General features: G+C 33.9%; 1 protein-coding gene across 1 annotated transcript in view; it reads right to left on the bottom strand.

The window, feature by feature from the left end:
* Nucleotides 1-334: 334 nt before the first annotated feature.
* The window catches only part of LOC128128012 (uncharacterized), a 112,247-nt gene continuing 95,147 nt past the window's right edge, over nt 335-17,434 (bottom strand). The window contains exon 3 of the mRNA XM_052766769.1: nt 335-429. Within this exon, the coding sequence (XP_052622729.1) occupies nt 335-429 (95 nt within the window). The remainder of the gene's footprint in view (nt 430-17,434) is intronic.

Below are 17,434 nucleotides of genomic sequence, written 5' to 3'. Positions count from 1 at the left end.
CTTTCCATCGATATGCTTGGATCTACCATGATCCTATGGTTCTTTTATCAAAGAAACCACACATTCATTATTATAGAAGAGTTCTGTGGGTTCCTGAATAGTTGGAAGAACTCCAAGATCTCTTATAAAGTTGTTAAGCCAACTAGATTCCCTAGACGCGTCACTCAACGAAATGTACTCTGACTCACATGTGGCATCAATCATAGTTTCTTGCTTGGAGCTCTTCCAAGTAACCACTCATCCATTCAATAGGAATACCTAGCCAGACTACGAAAAAAAGTTATCTCGGTGTGTTTGAGAGTTGGCTTCACTGTAGCTAATCACTCTTTATGTATCACTGATGCCAAGAACTAGGAACATGTCCTTCGATATACGTCGTTACGTAAGAATATTCTTCACCATAATCTAATGGGATCTCCCATGATTTCCCTGAAATCGAATAACCATGCTCAAAGCATAATACATATATGGGCGAGTAGATGTCATTACATACATGGTTGATCCTACAGCTGAAGCATATGGAACTCGACTCATGCCAGTTATCTCTTCATCAGCACTTGGACTATGAGTCTTAATCAACATGATAGTACTATGAATGAGAAATTCCCCTTTCTTTGATTTCTCCATACTGAAACGCTTGAGTATTTTATCTAAATACATACTCTAGTTAAGACAAATAAGATGATTCTTTCAATCCCGATGAATCCTTATACCCACAATATAGGACGCTTCCCTTAAATCCTTAATGGAGAAATACTTTCCATGACAAGACTTAACCTCTTGATAAGTTGGAATGTCGCTTCCTATAAGGTTTATTTAATCTACATAAAAGAATAGAAAATTCACTATATTCCACTAGCTTTGATATATACATAGGACACATCTTAACTTGTAAAAAAACAAAATCGTTGACTTTTTCATGGAAGCAAAGATTCCAACTGCAAAATGCTTATTTCAATCTATATGGAAGTAACAAGCCTACACACTCTATCAGGAAACTTGGCATGTACAAAAGCCTCTAGCTAACTCATGTAGACGTCCGCAGATAACATCCCATTAAGGAAAGCAATTTTGACATCCATTTGCCAAATTTCCTAATCATGAAATGCATCTATAGGAAGCATAATCCAGATAGACTTTATGTTAGCTACTGGTGAGATGTTCTCATCATAGTCAATCCATTAGGTTTGAGTAAAGCCCTTAACAACTAAACTTCTTTATAGGTATGTACCTTCCCTTCTATGTCGGTCTTCTTCAAATATCTATTTTCATCTAACTATCGTTTGACCATGTACATGATCAACCAACTTCCACACATGGTTATCATACACGCAATGAATCTCACTGTCGATTTCCTCCTTCCATTTAGCAGCCTCTGGGCATGCCATTTCTTCATTGTAGTTAGCTAGATCTTGCAAATTTACCATAGTTCAATCACTATCAAACGTAATATGGAGACCATAGAACATAAGAGGCATGCTAACCCTATTGGAACGACAAAGCGGTAATGAGTTATGAATTGGCTCAACTGGAAGTTCTTCCTCATGTTGAATGCTAGTGTTGTCTGAGGTTCCTTCATTGGATGACTCTTGAATTTGTTAAAGAACAATGGCACTCCCAATATCCTCTTTGAATATGAGACCTCTATAGCGAAAGACTCATCTTCGAGCTACGAAGACCACGTTCTAACTAGGTCTATAGCATAGATATCAAAAGGTCTTTTGTGGGTATTAATGAAATAACACTTCTCGGCTCTGGGTTCATGTTTGTCATGCATCTCTCGTCTTATGAGTGCTTCACAACCCAGACCTTGATATGTAAGAGCGAGGGAGCCTTCCCTGTCCACATCTCATGAGGTGTTTTGGCAACCTTCTTTTTTGGAACAAGATTCACGATATGGGCGACTTCCTTTAAGGCATACCGCTAGAAATGAATAGGAAGAGAAGTTCCACTCATCGTGGAACGAACCATATGTAGTAAGGTTCGATTATGCCTCTCAGCCACACAATTAAGTCGTGGTGTTCTTGGAGGAGTCATTTGTGAAACGTTTCCACATTCCTTAAGATAATCGTGGAAATCGGTACTAAGATATTCACCACCTATGTAAGATCTAAGCATCGTTATCTTCCTGCCTAATTGATTCTCAATTTCATGCTTAACTCTTCAAACCTTTCAAAAGTTTTAAATTTATGTTTGATTACGTAGATATAACCATATTTGCTATAATCATCTGTAAATATCACATAATATCGATTAGTATCATTCGTGGTGGATCTAAATGTCCAAATACATCTGTATGGATTAGGTCCAATAATCCTTCACCTGTTTCACATCATCTAGTGAAAGGTGATTTTCTCATCTTGCCCAAGAGACAAGATTCCCATTCATCATCTTTCCTAAGATCAAATGATTCCAGCACTCAATCCTTTTGGAGTTGGGCGATGCATTTCTTGTTTACATGCCTAAGACGACAATGCCACAAACATGGCTTGTGCACACCATTGGACAGATCAATATGGAACACACTATTGCCTAGATTTTCAAAACAAGTCACAGCTTCATACACACCATTACCAGGTAATGCTTTAAATAACAAAACACCATTATGAAAAGCAGAAATAAATCCAAATCATTAACAAATGAAAAGATAAAGCCTTGTTTGAACAATGCATGGAATGAAATAATTTTTCACATCATATCTAATGAATAACAACAATTAATCAAATTAACCCTACCACCACTATCGATCACAGATTTGTAAGTACCAATCTTGGTAACACGTGAAGATCGCCTATTCCCCATAATTAAGTTTAGTCTTCCATGCTCTAATTCCTCACTTTGTCTTAGTCCATGCAAATCAGAACAAATATTGAAACCACATCCTGTGTCAAGGACCCAAGAATAAGAAATTTATGTTTTATTAACATGAATAGTGTAAATACCTGAAGAGGACACCCTAAATTTACCATCCTTCAAGCCCTTCAACTATTTAGGGAAGCTTATTCTCTAATGACCCTTTGCACCACAATGGAAGCAAGTGTCCTCTTTTGGATCACTGATTGTAGGGACGTCAAAGTTGGGCTTCGACTTGGACCCATTGTTAGACCCTCGAACAAGGGCCTTCCATTTCCTGCTGGATTGGGAAGGATCCTTCCTCTTTATCCGTTTGCTAGATCCAATATCCAGGATAGGAGCACATTTTGCAAAATGGGTATGACTTTTCTTCATTACCGACTCAACATACTGCAACAAGTTATGGAGTTAGGTCAATGTCGTCTCCATGTTACTCAAATTATAAGTCAGAACGAACTAATCATAACTAGGAGGCAAGGAGTTAAGGACCATGTCAATGGCCAACTCCTCATCAAACAACATATGGAGCCTTTATATTGTTGGATTAGTGTCTAAGTCCATAACTATAATTGGTATGTACTTGACCCGGCTTAGCATGGTCCATTTGGGTTGCATGGCATCGAAGCGATTTGGATACACTTTTGTGAGAAAAAGATATTCATGATTTATTAATATATTATAAGTTCTAATATATTAATATGAAATCATATTATTTCATTAGTATTGATCAAGAATTAATTTGAAATTAATCTTGTGATAAAAGCACACAAATTAAATACATGGGGACTGATTGTGTAAATCATTCATTCTTATATATGTTGGGCTAAACCCATGGAGTAACCCATGGATACTCTATGGAGGTTTTAACGCATGGAGCATAAGGACTTTTCTCTAAGGATTCATATGAGAGGGCTAGCCGATTTTGAGCATAAGGACTTCTCTCTCAAGTTATTCCAAGTTGTTGTTGGTGTTGTGTGAACCATTTTAGGTGTCACACTTGGGGCATTAGGCTCTTAAGCTCCATGGAATCAAGTAACAACAAAGAGGTATGTTATCCTAACTAGTATCTTGTATTATTTATCTCAATTGCATAATAGTTTTAGGTCTAATGCCTTGGAAACCATTTGCATGCATAATTAGTAAAAACATAGATCCAAGGTATTTAGGGTTGTATGTGCACCATAAGATGTTGTAGTACACCAAAACCCATTAGTGGTATCAGACCCAATGCTTGTTTTCAATTATAGTTGATGCAAAAGGCTGAAAAACAAAGTTTTGTGTTGTCTGGACAGGGGACTCAATGAGTCCATTAATGGACTCCACGAGTCCATGAACAAACTCATCCAACTCGTCGAATTTGTTCATGCACTCGGCGAGTTGGACCCCCTGATAACATATTTTTGAGTTTTTTTTGCTGGAATTGGACTAGGAACATTACCTTAAGTTGTTTTTGAACTTATAAACTTGTTTTTGATGTGGTAATGTTCATGCTAATCCAACTTCTAAGATAATTATCATAATTTCAAGATTTGTAATAGTTTATGTGTTCATATTAATTTCATGAAGATTGATGATTTGAATTATCTTGTTCTTATGAGTTAGTTTAGATTAATAGAAAAGTTATGTGATAATTTATATTTGATCCAAATTAATCTAAAAGTTGTTCATAAAATGTGTTTTTGTAACTTGTCCTCAAGTTATATGAAAAGTCACATTTATGATTTTTAAAATTGATAAAATTTCCATAAGTTATAAAAAATGAAGAGTCTCATTTTTTAAAGTCTTCCATAACTTGTCCTCAAGCTATGGAACTTGAAGAAGTTTTCCATTAAAACTACTTTAAACTCATAAGTTATCGAATTGAACAGTTCTTTGAATTGTTCAAAACTTGCCCTCAATTTTTGGAAGTGGTAAAGTTTCCCCCCCATGAATACTTTAATTCCAAGTTGAATCCTTAGAATTTTAAAAGTTAAAATTGAACCCTTATACTATTATAATATTAAAGGTCTAATATATATATATATATATATATATATATATATGTGTGTGTGTGTGTGTGTGTTTGTGTGTATATATATATATATATATATATATATATATATATATGTGTGTGTGTGTGTGTGTATGTATGCATGTACGTATAAGAACAAAGTCAGTCTTACCGTTATTAGGCCTCATTCACGAAGTCGGTCTATAAGGAGGGTATAAGGTTACTGCCTATAAAATGGCAGTTTAATGGGTGTCCAATCTCACCCACCACCTCCTTGACTGGTGCAGGGTTATTATCCGAACGGGTTTGACATGACTCTAATTCTCCCTTCATTAAAAGTATAATGATAAATACTAAGTAACTAAACACATATAAATTCCCAATCATAGATACTTACGAAAATCTTAATTTGGTGCTAACCCATGAAATAACACTTTGCACCTTGCTTACTTCGTTAGTGGAGCGTGTGTGGTTAACCGGCACACTAACTTGGATTTAACAAGGATGGAAAAGGGTGACTTAATGTTTATCATAGATCGGTGGAGCGCGTGTGGTTAACCAGCACATCGATTAGGTGATAAAAATTAAGAGTACCAAGTATATTTGCATGGTTATTCACACCTTTTTTTGTGATCCTCGGCATCCCAATCACAAAACTTGAGAGGGCACAATCGAGATTGAAACCTAATATTTATTTCGTTTTTCATGGTGGAAATTGGTGAATCATCATTCGCCTACCTTCAAATATTTTATAGATTGGATTACGGCATCCCTCTTCCAAGTTATAAAATATTGTATTCGGTCCTACCATTAAATTTTTCATATTGGGTGTTATATATAGGACTTAAATCAACTAACTTGAATATCTGCCGTTGTAGATGACTGGTTCAAACAACTATGATCTTCCCAATTCTCTTGGAACAAGCTTTCCCATTGAAGATGATGTCCTGTGGTTGGATCATGGAAATCATACTTTAATTTCTCCACCTCCTCCAATTATTCTCCCCATCCCACAAGTTCTTGAATAGTTCAAGGTCACTCAAGTCCAATTGGCAAGAAAAGTCTATGTGTGCTCACATCTTGGAGATGAAGTCACATATTGAAAAGCCGGGAGAGTTGGGTGTCAAAGTCTTGAGGAAGTTGGTTGTTGACTAGGTTCTTCTATCATTTTGTAAGTGAGATAGTGAGTTCTTTAAGGACTACTATGTAACAGACTATGACATGACCCTTAATGATCTTACCTATTGGCTTGATTCTACTGAATCAACAATGTTTTGGAGCACCTGTAAATCAAATTTGATTGGAAGATCGACTTCCTAAAGTTCCATGGACATTGAAAATGGTAACATTGGAAATCCAGAAAAGCTTTCTCTTCCCAATGGAAAGGAATCGACCATAGCCAACTCGGTTGACCAAATGGTAAAGAGAAAGGCTAAGTCTGAGATAGTCCCATGTACCATTCCTGAAGGGTCCATATGTTTGTATTGCCAAACGAAGCGACAATGGTTGTGAAGCTGCCCTATTTACCTAAAATATCATGAGGATGGTAAAGTCAAAAGTTTGACTCTACTTCGAGTAAAATCCACTATCTGACTTTGTTAAGTTCCTATTTAGAGATTCTTATTACATGATGTGACTACGTCGCGTGTTGATGTTTTAAGAATCAAAGAAAAGAGGAAGCTTAATGGAAGAATATGTTGATTTTGATCGTGAAGATGTATTTCAGTCGCATGGTTCGGTGATAAGAATTTTGAGTTGTTGCTTAAGAGTTATGATATTTTTCTTAGGAATAGATAACAAAAAGTTTTCATATGCATTTGCATTTTAAGGATAAGTTTTCCGCAAGTTATTAAAATAAAAGAAAAAAAAATTAATTTTATTTATTTTAAAATTCCTTACAATGGCATTTGCGAAAAATTGTTGTTTATATGATTCCATTGATAACAATTTTGGAAAATGGATTTGATTCTTTCGTTTGTGGTAGTGTCATAATTTACCAAATAAGGAAATATTCTCATCACCCAAGTTTCAGTTAGATAGAAACTTGGAATCATGCAACATGTATTGTATGATGAACGAGAATTTTCATCTTTGGGAAATTAAGAGTAATTCCTTGATCACATGTATATGTGAGTGAAGTGAAGGATTATGAGATTGGGTACACTTAAGTGTGCGTTGGTCAGGTTCACCACAAAGAATGATAAGGCTATTTGTCATGATTTACTAAAATTTTTAGTAAATATGGTTATACTTACAAGTTTAAGTATAATTTTGAAACGTTGGAAAAGATTTAATGTATGACAGGACGAATGAGAAGAATCAGATTAGGCAGAAAGATAAAAGTTTCTCAAATCTGAAAAGATGGGAGAGTACTTGAGTATGTTGTTAACGATTATCTTAGTGGTTATGAAACCATATCACAATTAATCCTCTATGGACATCTTAGTGCATTTGTGTAACTAAGAAGAGGAGTCATGAATTGTTGAAATGGTTGAATCAAGAAGATAAATCATACTTCATTCCAAAACAATTCTTAGAGTGATGCTCCAAGATTGTAACCTTAAGTGACATAAATAAAGGTTTAAAACATTTTTCAAATGTAGAATAAAATGTTTTATCACTCTTGTGCACTTGAAATTGGTAGGTTGTGATGTTTTGGATAAAATAAAGATCAACTAAGACCAATTGTGTGAAGTGTTTATCTTGATACGTATCCGCAATAACTCTTGAATATTTGTTTTGTCAAGGAATGGTTCTCAACAAGAGAGTCTTATATGTCAAAAGGACAGCGGGAGTTTTAGAGGTCTTGACAAGAGAGTCTTATATGTCAAGAGGACAGTGGGAGTCTTATATGTCAAGAGCTTTGTAACCTATCGTGTTGACATATTACTATTTTGTGCCCATTCCAGTTAAATTTGACTATGCATATGAGTTCTATGAGTTCTCTATTGCATTCATAACTACATGGAAGCAATGGTAGGCCCTTGTGTTACCAGGTGGCAAGAAGTTAAGATTAAACTAGCTCAGTCCATATAGAATGGGTTTGTCACTGACATTGTCTTGTAATTATGGTTATGACAAATCTACCTGGATTGGAACACATACACCGTAGAAATCTAAGTGTCATATGTTTTCTCTTCGACTCATGAAAATGATGGTGAGGAAACTTTTTCACTAAGTAGATTTTAAGTAGATAGCAATTATGATGTTTGCATTCTTACAGTCGTTAGTGGAGCGTGTGTGGGTAACCAACACACTAACATGGACTTGTGAGAAATGGCAAAGGTCTAAAAATTTAAGACTATGATTACGTCGTCCCTTTTCATAGTTCTACAAATTGTTTAGACACACATGTGAGCTATCTAAGGAATGGTGTATGATTTTGATAAAGTTTTATCAAAGCATCTCATATCAGAAATCTGAACTTTGGTAAGAAAGTCAATAAAGTATTGATTTCTAGAAGTCCAGATGATTTCTGGATACATGTCAAAGCTAGTGGGAGCATAAGTGTTATGCTAATAATTATCATGTTAGTGGGAGCATGATTATTATGTTAGGTGTGGCAAGTTAGAAATGTTAATTATAGAAAACAGAAGTTTCAATTTGGAAAAGTTGTTTTCTATAATTAAGGGAGAGGAAAATATAAATCATTTCAATTCTAAAAGCTTAGATTGAGATTTTAATCATCTTTAGTCAAGGATATATATATATATATATATATATATATATATACACACACACACACACACACACACACATATATATATATATATATATATGAAATTTTATGTTGGAATGGTTCAACATAAGGAAATTTTGTATATATTGCATTCTCAAAATTCGATTATGATTACGTATGGCATCCCTCTTCATAATCCAATTATGAAAACATGGCAAATAATAAAATTATAGCAAAAGACTGGTCTAGGATCAAATCTTTATGTGATACATCATGAATCATGTCCCATATGCTTCGGATATAGGATCGATTACATGTGCTATAATATTTATCCTTTTTAAATTTTTGAAATGCCTAGGGCAATTTTAGGGGAAAAGGTCTAGAATACGATATGACTAAAATGATTAAGCAATTGTCGAGGGAAATCTGAGGTTTACCAAAGATTGGTTGCTCATGGACAGTTGGAAGTATAGTGTCAATTTCAAAAGGACCATATTGACATATTCTGAAAGGAGTCAACTCTTGTTCAGAAGTGATATTCAAAACAGAATGTGGAAATGTTTCAATAGGTGGAAGTTATTCTTTAAATATTTGTAAGATTAGAAAACTTAATGCAAGAAGGATGTTCAAAGGAATGTACTTTGAATTTGAGACATCGTTTCCGTGGAATTGCTCTCCATTGGAATACTTTATAATGTTTGTTGCCGAGTGTTTGTGAATTTTTTGCATAGTCATTACAAGAGGATCAATGCATACAAGTTTAGAATCTAACAAATTTCGGTAAATGGTAGGAATTTGGAATTCTTACACTTACCATGAGGATTTGGATTGTGAAATGAGCATCATTGAAATTATGTTCAATTGGTCTATTTCACAAAGTAAGGATCATAGAAAAATATAGTGTGCATACTTGGAGTATGTCATATCTATTGTTTGGACAAACATAGTGTGCATGCTTGGAGCATGGCATGACTATTGTTTTAATTCAAGTATTAGGTTGATAAATCGAAACATTATACAATGAATAATGTTTAATCAATATGGTGATAAATAAAAGGTGTTTTATTTATATTCATAAGCTCTGGGACCATATTGGATTCGATTATTCTTGTGTTTCACTTTGCATGTTTTGACTTCCAGAATAACTAGGTCATTCTTCCCGAATGACTGAGTTATTCAAACCATCCACAATCGATAATACGTTGGAAGTAGGTATTAAGGCAAGATTGTCATGAATTGGGTTTGTAGATGTCTAAAGTGTTTTGACATAGCAAAAGTTGCAGCAACATTCATGAGTGCTCCTCGAATGAGATTCGAGTATTGGATTAAACACATGCTCATTTGACTCACTTCATGGATTTTATCACGAGTGATCATGAGACGATAATATCTTATATTCTTCAAACCTAGAGATGTGAGTTGTTGACTATGAGTTGGTTATACATTGATAGTACGAAAATGCATTGGTGACTCGATGTTATAAAATGTGCCTTTATGTATGTTTCAACAAGTAGTAGAACAAGCATATGAGTCAAATTTTATCCATTCCTTTTACTCTTGGAGGGATAAAAGCGATATCTATGGGCCCCTCGATGATTTAGTGATGACAAACGTAAGTGCTCGGTTGGGCCTGGACTGATTTGATTTGTTCAATTAGTCGGTCGTCATAAATCGGAAATCGGGAAACAACAGATGGACAGAGCGAATGATTATAATCCATGTCAGAGTCCATATGATATTTAGAATGGAGGAATATATGATCACTTATTTAATGGACGCGTCATTGATTTGTTCAGAGTTCGACAACGACTTTCAAGAGCTACGATTGCTAGTCGGGTTTTGGAGTCATACTTGCAATAATAGTTGTAGACTTATATATCCAAGTGGGAGAATGTTGGATTAGTGTCTAAGTCCACAACTATAATTGTTATGTACTTGAATCGACTTGGCATGGTCCATTTTGGTTGCATGACATCGAAACAATTTGGATAGAATTTTGTGAGAAAAGGATATTTATGATTTATTAATATATTATAAGTTGTAATATATTAATATGAAATAACATTATCTAATTAGTATTAATCAAGAATTAATTTGGAATTAATTTTGTGATAAAAAGACACTAATTAAATATATAGGGATTGATTGTGTAAATCATTAATTCTTATATATGTGGGCTTATGATCCATAGTTCGTCATGTTGGGCTAAACCCATCGAGTAACCCATGGATACTCCATGGAGGTTTTAACCAATGGATACTCCATGGAGATTTTAACCCATGGAGCATGAAGAATATGTAAAGACAAGAGCTAGATGGTGTAACCCTAATATCCACAATATATAAAGACACCATAGCTCAAGAAATCTGCCCTAAGGATTAATATGAGAGGGTAGCCGATTTTGAGCATAAGGACTTTTCTCTCAAGTTATTCCAAGTTGTTGGTGGTGTGTGAACCATTTGAGGTGTCACACTTGTGGAAATACGCTCTTAAGCTTCATGGAATCAAGCTACAACGAAGAGGTTTGTTATCCTAACTAGTATCTTGTACTGTTTATCTCAATTGCATGCTAGTTATAGGTTTAATGCCTTGGAAACCATTTTCATGTCTAATTAGCAAAAACATAGATCCAAGGTATTTAGGGTTGTATGTTCACCATCGGATGTTGTAGTATACCAAAACCCATCAGCTATTTTATCCATGTACGTTTGCCTCTTTTGTATGTGAAGGAAAACATATTCTCTTTCCTTGAGCTTGCATGTCATAAGAGACATGACCACTTCCAAGTGCTCTTGTCTCTCCTTCTTTTGGAACTTTAAAACAAGGTTGAGAGCCATCTCATATGGCTAATATTCTTCATAGAACTTCGCCCACTCAGGTGCCATAGTGGCCACCATGATGCAAGCGACCTTTATGGCATCATCAGAGTGTTTGTTGTACGAGGTAATTTCCTCAAGAGTAGCGGTCGAACGATCGATTTCAACAAGAGGTTTTTTGAGGACATATTATTTGCCCTTGTATAAGAGAGTCATCTTTGTAGAGGTCGAATTTAGTTGTGAGGTGTCAAATCTTGTTGATATCTTCGTTAGTTTGTAATCTTATTACTAGGTCATTTTAGTGTTCGAAGTCTAGAGTATTTAGTCCCTTGTATTTTTTTTTTTTGCTTTCATCTTCCCTATTAATAGTGAAGTGTACTAGAGTAGATAAGAACTTCGCTTTTGCTCATTGGTGTAACCTTGTCTATTCTCTATGTACTTGTTGAAAACTAATTGGAGCGAAACATACTATATTTACTTCTTGTGTTCATCAATCATACTTTACTCTGATCTTGTTATTCAATCTCGATTTCTTAGCAACTACAATCTTCAATTCCTCATATTGTCCATTTAGTTTGGACCATTGAGCTTCTCTTTTGACAAAATCAAGAGTAAATGGATGTTTGAGTTGGAGGGGGCATATTGAGTAGTATTGAGATCACCGTTTCCAGACATCTATATAAGGAGAAATAGTTTTTAGTTAGTGATATGAATCTTTAGTATTTTAACCCAAAATAGATATTCAATGCTAGGATCCAAAAATATATTTCACATTAAAGAAGAGGGATGTCGTAATCTAATTGCGAATTTATCAAGGTAGGTAATACAAATTTACCAATTTCAATCTAGTATGAAACTCCTGAATCGTTTTAGATTCATTGAATCTTATCAATGACATGTTTAATCTCAAATTATGCTCTTCAAATTTCTGAATGAGATGCCGAGGATCACAAATAAGATGTAAATAACCATGCAAACCCTCTTCACAACCTCGTTTTCATTTAGCCTCTCAAACTAATGTGCCGATAAACCACACACACTTCATCAACAATGATAATTTTCAATTTGTGCATCACTTAACTTTATAGTCCTATATTAATGTGTTGTTTAACCATGCCCGCTCCACTAACCAATATAAAGAGTGATGTGCATCTTCATGGAGTAGCATACACTTCACATTTTTTTCCTAAAGTAACTAGAGTGGGACTTTATTAAAAAGGTTCTAGTACTTTAATAGAATCATACCTTTAGTACATTATGTCCTATCAATTATGCTCGACTAACGACCCTTCACCATACAAGGGAGCAGTCTGTGAGAGAGGACTCTCATTCAATGGTCATTTTATAGGCCGCTTCCTTATACCCCCTCCCCTTAGAGTATGACTTCGTGAATGAGGTGCACTAGCGATTTAACTGATTTATCTTATACATATAATATATTAATCTTTTAATCAGATATAGTATAAGATGTATTTTAAAACCTTTCAAAATACTAGGGTTTAAAATTAATTTTGAAATTAAACAATTAAAAATTAAATAGTTTAAACTAAATGATGATTTAATCTTTTATCTTAATTAAACAATTAAATAAATTTAAATCATATTATTTATCAATTAAACAATTAATTAATAAATTTAAATAATGTGGATGAAATAATTATTTACCAATTAAAAAAATGTAATTAAATATTTTAAATTTAATCATAATCCCTTAGCCTTCTAATTTTCAAAAAATGGGTAAGGGTTACCAAGTTTTAACTATCCAAATTTTAAGGCATTGATAATTGTAAATAAGGAAAATAGAAACCTTAAGGAGCCTTCCATATTGTTGAAAATAAGGGTAGATGCTAGGGTTTCAAGAACTCTAGCCATTATCGAAATTTTGAGCCTTTAGTATTTAATTTCCATCAACCATAATTTTGATCAGTTCATTTTAGTGAACAATCAAATAGAAAATTAAGGCTATGATACCATTGATGATTTTTCTAGGTTATAAAAATTTCATGTGGCGGTAAAATTCTTAAACCCTTAATTTGATAGGTAACCTAGAAAGGATCCATGTTTTCTCTATTGATGGCAACTAACTATGAATGTCAAGAAACCCTAGGAAAACCTAGTATAATCGAAACTATAAGAATGGTTTAGAGTTACATGCCTTTGATTAAGGTATCAATTAATCAAACAAAATCTCCTTTGAGTTCCTTGGAAAGAAAGTACTAAATGTGTGGATGCCTTTAATGGCTTGTACTAAAAACCCTAGCAACTATAAGACCTAGAGAAAGGGGAGAGTAAACACTAGGACGTCTCCTAAAATTGTCCCATCTATGGGTAGGTTCTGGAATCCTTCAATGTTCAAATTTTGAACATTGTCACCTTTAGTCCATATACTCAGTTGCTAGATATGAAGGCAACTCATAAGTTATTCTATTCAATTCCTAGTTATGAGGGAAACCCAAAAGTCATTCTACTCAGCCTCTTTATCTAAAAGTCATTATATTTAGTTGCAAGTTATGAGAGCAAACTAAAAAGGACTTTGCTTATAATTCAAGAATATACAAATTTAGTTATTGGCTTAGACACCTTAATCCAACACTTTGTTGTGGTATTTGCTACAAGTGACTGTCAAGTATTTCATGCTTAAACTGGTAAACTGACTTAGCTCAACAGCTTTCCTCTTCCATTTTTTCCTTTTGCCTGTCAACGTATAAACACATTTGTAATGGTACATATGAACAATTTAAGGGAATATATTCAGATAAAATTATGCAAAAATAGGTATCTCAACAAACTTGTGTGTGATGTTTTGGTGGGAGAAGGATATTTAGATAAGTGTTCATATGTACGATTAAAAATGTGTTTATTTGATATACCTATTTTACATGGAATGCTATGTAACAATACACACTTGCTCCAATAAATGGAACGAGTATGTGCTCCTATAAACACATTTGTAATGGTACATATGAACAATTTAAGGAAATATATTCAAATAAAATTATGAAAAATAGGTATGTCAACAAACTTGTTTGTGATGTTTGGATGGGAGAAGGATTTTTGATAATTAAATCTAGGCCACATGCTCATTCCATTTATTGGATCAAGTGTGTATTGTTACATAGCATTCCATGTACTAAGCCAGCAACATTTGTTCACCCAAGCCACATGATCTCCATATTCTGACCCACTCTACATCTTATCATACATTACAACAATAACATGCGTGTATGGAATACCTATAATGTTCCAACTCCTACAAGTGCAAATCCTCTCGTTAATGTTCATAATATACTGCTCCATCCATATACCAGTTACAACAATAACATGCGTGTATGGAATACCTATAATGTTCCAACTCCTACAAGTGCAAATCCTCTCGTTAATGTTCATAATATACTGCTCCATCCATATACCAGTTACTTGATACTTATCAGATCTAGTAAATAGAACCCTTATCTAATTTGCATCCGTCTTATTTTTTGTAAGTTTGTTGTCGCAGTTGGAGTACAAAACCTTTGTATTTGTCTAGCACTTTATGAACATTTACTATTCTCTAATAAATTCCAAACAAGTGATTATAGGCTTATCCTTAGCCTCATCTAAATTGGACTTAAATACCTCAAACAAGTTTATTTTCAAACTACTATTGATTTCCCTTCCTATGTATATAAACAAACATTGAATTGATGAAAATCAGTTATGAAATATGTTAATGAAAGCAATATCATACTTACGAAATAAATGGGATCATGCCCAACTTTTAGCAAGAATTTAGTTAACCATTCTTGAGCTTGTGGGTTAAGTTATTTTATATTCTCCAAGCCTTACCAAACCATGGTATGCGATATGATTTTCCATACATCCATACAGTTTCCCTCAATTCATCTGGCTTGTTTTGAAATTTCATCTTGTCAAGCACATGTATTAAAAAGAACCTTTTCTTAGCTACTGGAAAAATCTTGCCTATGGTAGGAAAGATTCTATGTGAGTATAATCAACATAACATAGTAATTAAACATAATTCTAAATGAAAATAATAAAGTGAAGTTTGTTGAAGTTAGAGGGTATCTTTTGTCGATCTAAAATGAAGGTGAAGTTTGATGAAGAATTTAAATCCAAGTCATCACCTAAAAGTCCCAAAAACCATGTTCAAGAGTTAGTACATTCAACTTCTATAATGGAATACGCAATCGGGTAAATTCTATTGTTCGGGTCAAGCCCAACTGCACTACGATTTGTCCAGGAAAGGGACCCTTCAAAAACGCAACATCAATGGACATATATATATATATATATATATATATATATATATATATATATATATATATATATATATATATATATATATATATATATATATGCATTTGGAGATCCTTGTTTCAGAACACAAGGTGGGTTCAGGTTAGACATCTATCTTGACAGTTGTTCTTGGATTCCTAGACTACAATTACATGGCATAGTCTCTCAAAAGACCATATTACATTTCATAATCACCAACAACAATTTTTTTGCTATACCATTAGCCCACAATACCTTCATCTTTGATATTGAAAATGAATACCTTTGTATCATGTCCTCCTGTAAGGCATGTGCAGGGATTTTGGGGGTACTTTCAAATATGCAATATGTTGTTAGCTACAAACTGATATGAGCAATCCCTCATTGTCCTTGTTGCAAATAAGAATGACAATCTTCATATTTTTTAGTAGCCCAAACTTGTTTTTCAACTGACCTAGAAACAAAAAGAACCCATGGACAAGTTTTTTCCTTGGAAAGTACTAAATTGCCCATGCTTTTATTACTGCCACTAGTCAATTTAGGGACAACACCCCTACACTTTACCCTACGTTTTTTCTTGTCATTCTTTACATAATGCAGATCCATCCTTTCTTTTATAGAGTAGTTGGCAATAACTTCTCTAAGCTTTTTGTTTTCCTTTAAAGTTTAACCAATCTTAAAGGCTTTTGTGAGAACCTCACCAGATGAACAAGAAACTGGTTTTAAAATGTATTTTAGTAATTTTTGTCGAGGTTCTTATTCACTAGCAACTGAATGAAACACATCATTATATAAAACTTTTAAAGGTTCATCTTGAATGTCTTCATGTACCTCTTTATTATTATTTGTCTGAACAGGATGCCCCAAGTTAATGTCTTCGTCAACTATAGTACAAAAGTTGATCATGTTCACCTCCACATCATCTACCAAAGGTTCCTCATCAAACACTCTTTTTTTCATCATGCTCACTATCAAATCTAGTTTCATCACTATCATATTCGCTATCCTCACTATCATGTTCAATGCTTATTATATCTTCATCATCGATGGTTGGTTCCTCGTCTATGTCTGGGTCATCATTACCCTGTAACACTTGGGAAGGTCTTCCAGATTGTCTATATGGCACAATGGACTGGGAGTAGCCTAGTTTTTTACAAGAAGTTCCAACATCTTTCCCTTATTTTGGTTCCTATCTAGTTCATCGGACACATCGTTAACCAAATCCTTAATAACAACCTTTTGTTGGTGATAAAAAAAATAACTTTTAACCCTTGTATGTCCACGCTTTATGTAAATACTTAGTTGGTTATTTTTTTTTCAGATAGGTTTATAATAGATAAACATCCCCGTCATTTGTTATAGGTAAGAGACCAAAGTCCGACTATACTTCTAGAATAAGAAAAGGATAATATAAAGTTTTCCCATCTACGTACCCTATTTTTTGAACCATTGTATCCAAATCATGGACGGAGAAAATGTCAATATCTACGAAGTCAACATAGTCTATTGTTGTATTAGATGTCTAAGCCCATAACTATTATTGGTATGTACTTGACCTGAGAGTAGCATGGTTCATTCGGGTTGCATATCATCAAGACAATTTGTTAGGATGGACTTTTGAGAGAAGGTTACTTATGGTTTATTAATATATTATAAGTTATAATATATTAATATGAAATCATATGTTTTAATTAGTATCGATCAAGAATTAATTTGGAATTAATTTACTGATCAAAAGAGACTAATTAAATCTATGGGGACTAATTATGATAATTAGTTATATTTATATGTGTTGGGCTTATGACCCATGTTGGACCAAGT

This window comes from Lactuca sativa, chromosome 8, assembly GCF_002870075.4.
Source record: "Lactuca sativa cultivar Salinas chromosome 8, Lsat_Salinas_v11, whole genome shotgun sequence".
Lineage (NCBI taxonomy): Eukaryota > Viridiplantae > Streptophyta > Magnoliopsida > Asterales > Asteraceae > Lactuca > Lactuca sativa.
The sequence above is the reverse complement of the archived record's forward strand: the minus strand, read 5'-3'. Positions and strand labels throughout refer to the sequence as shown.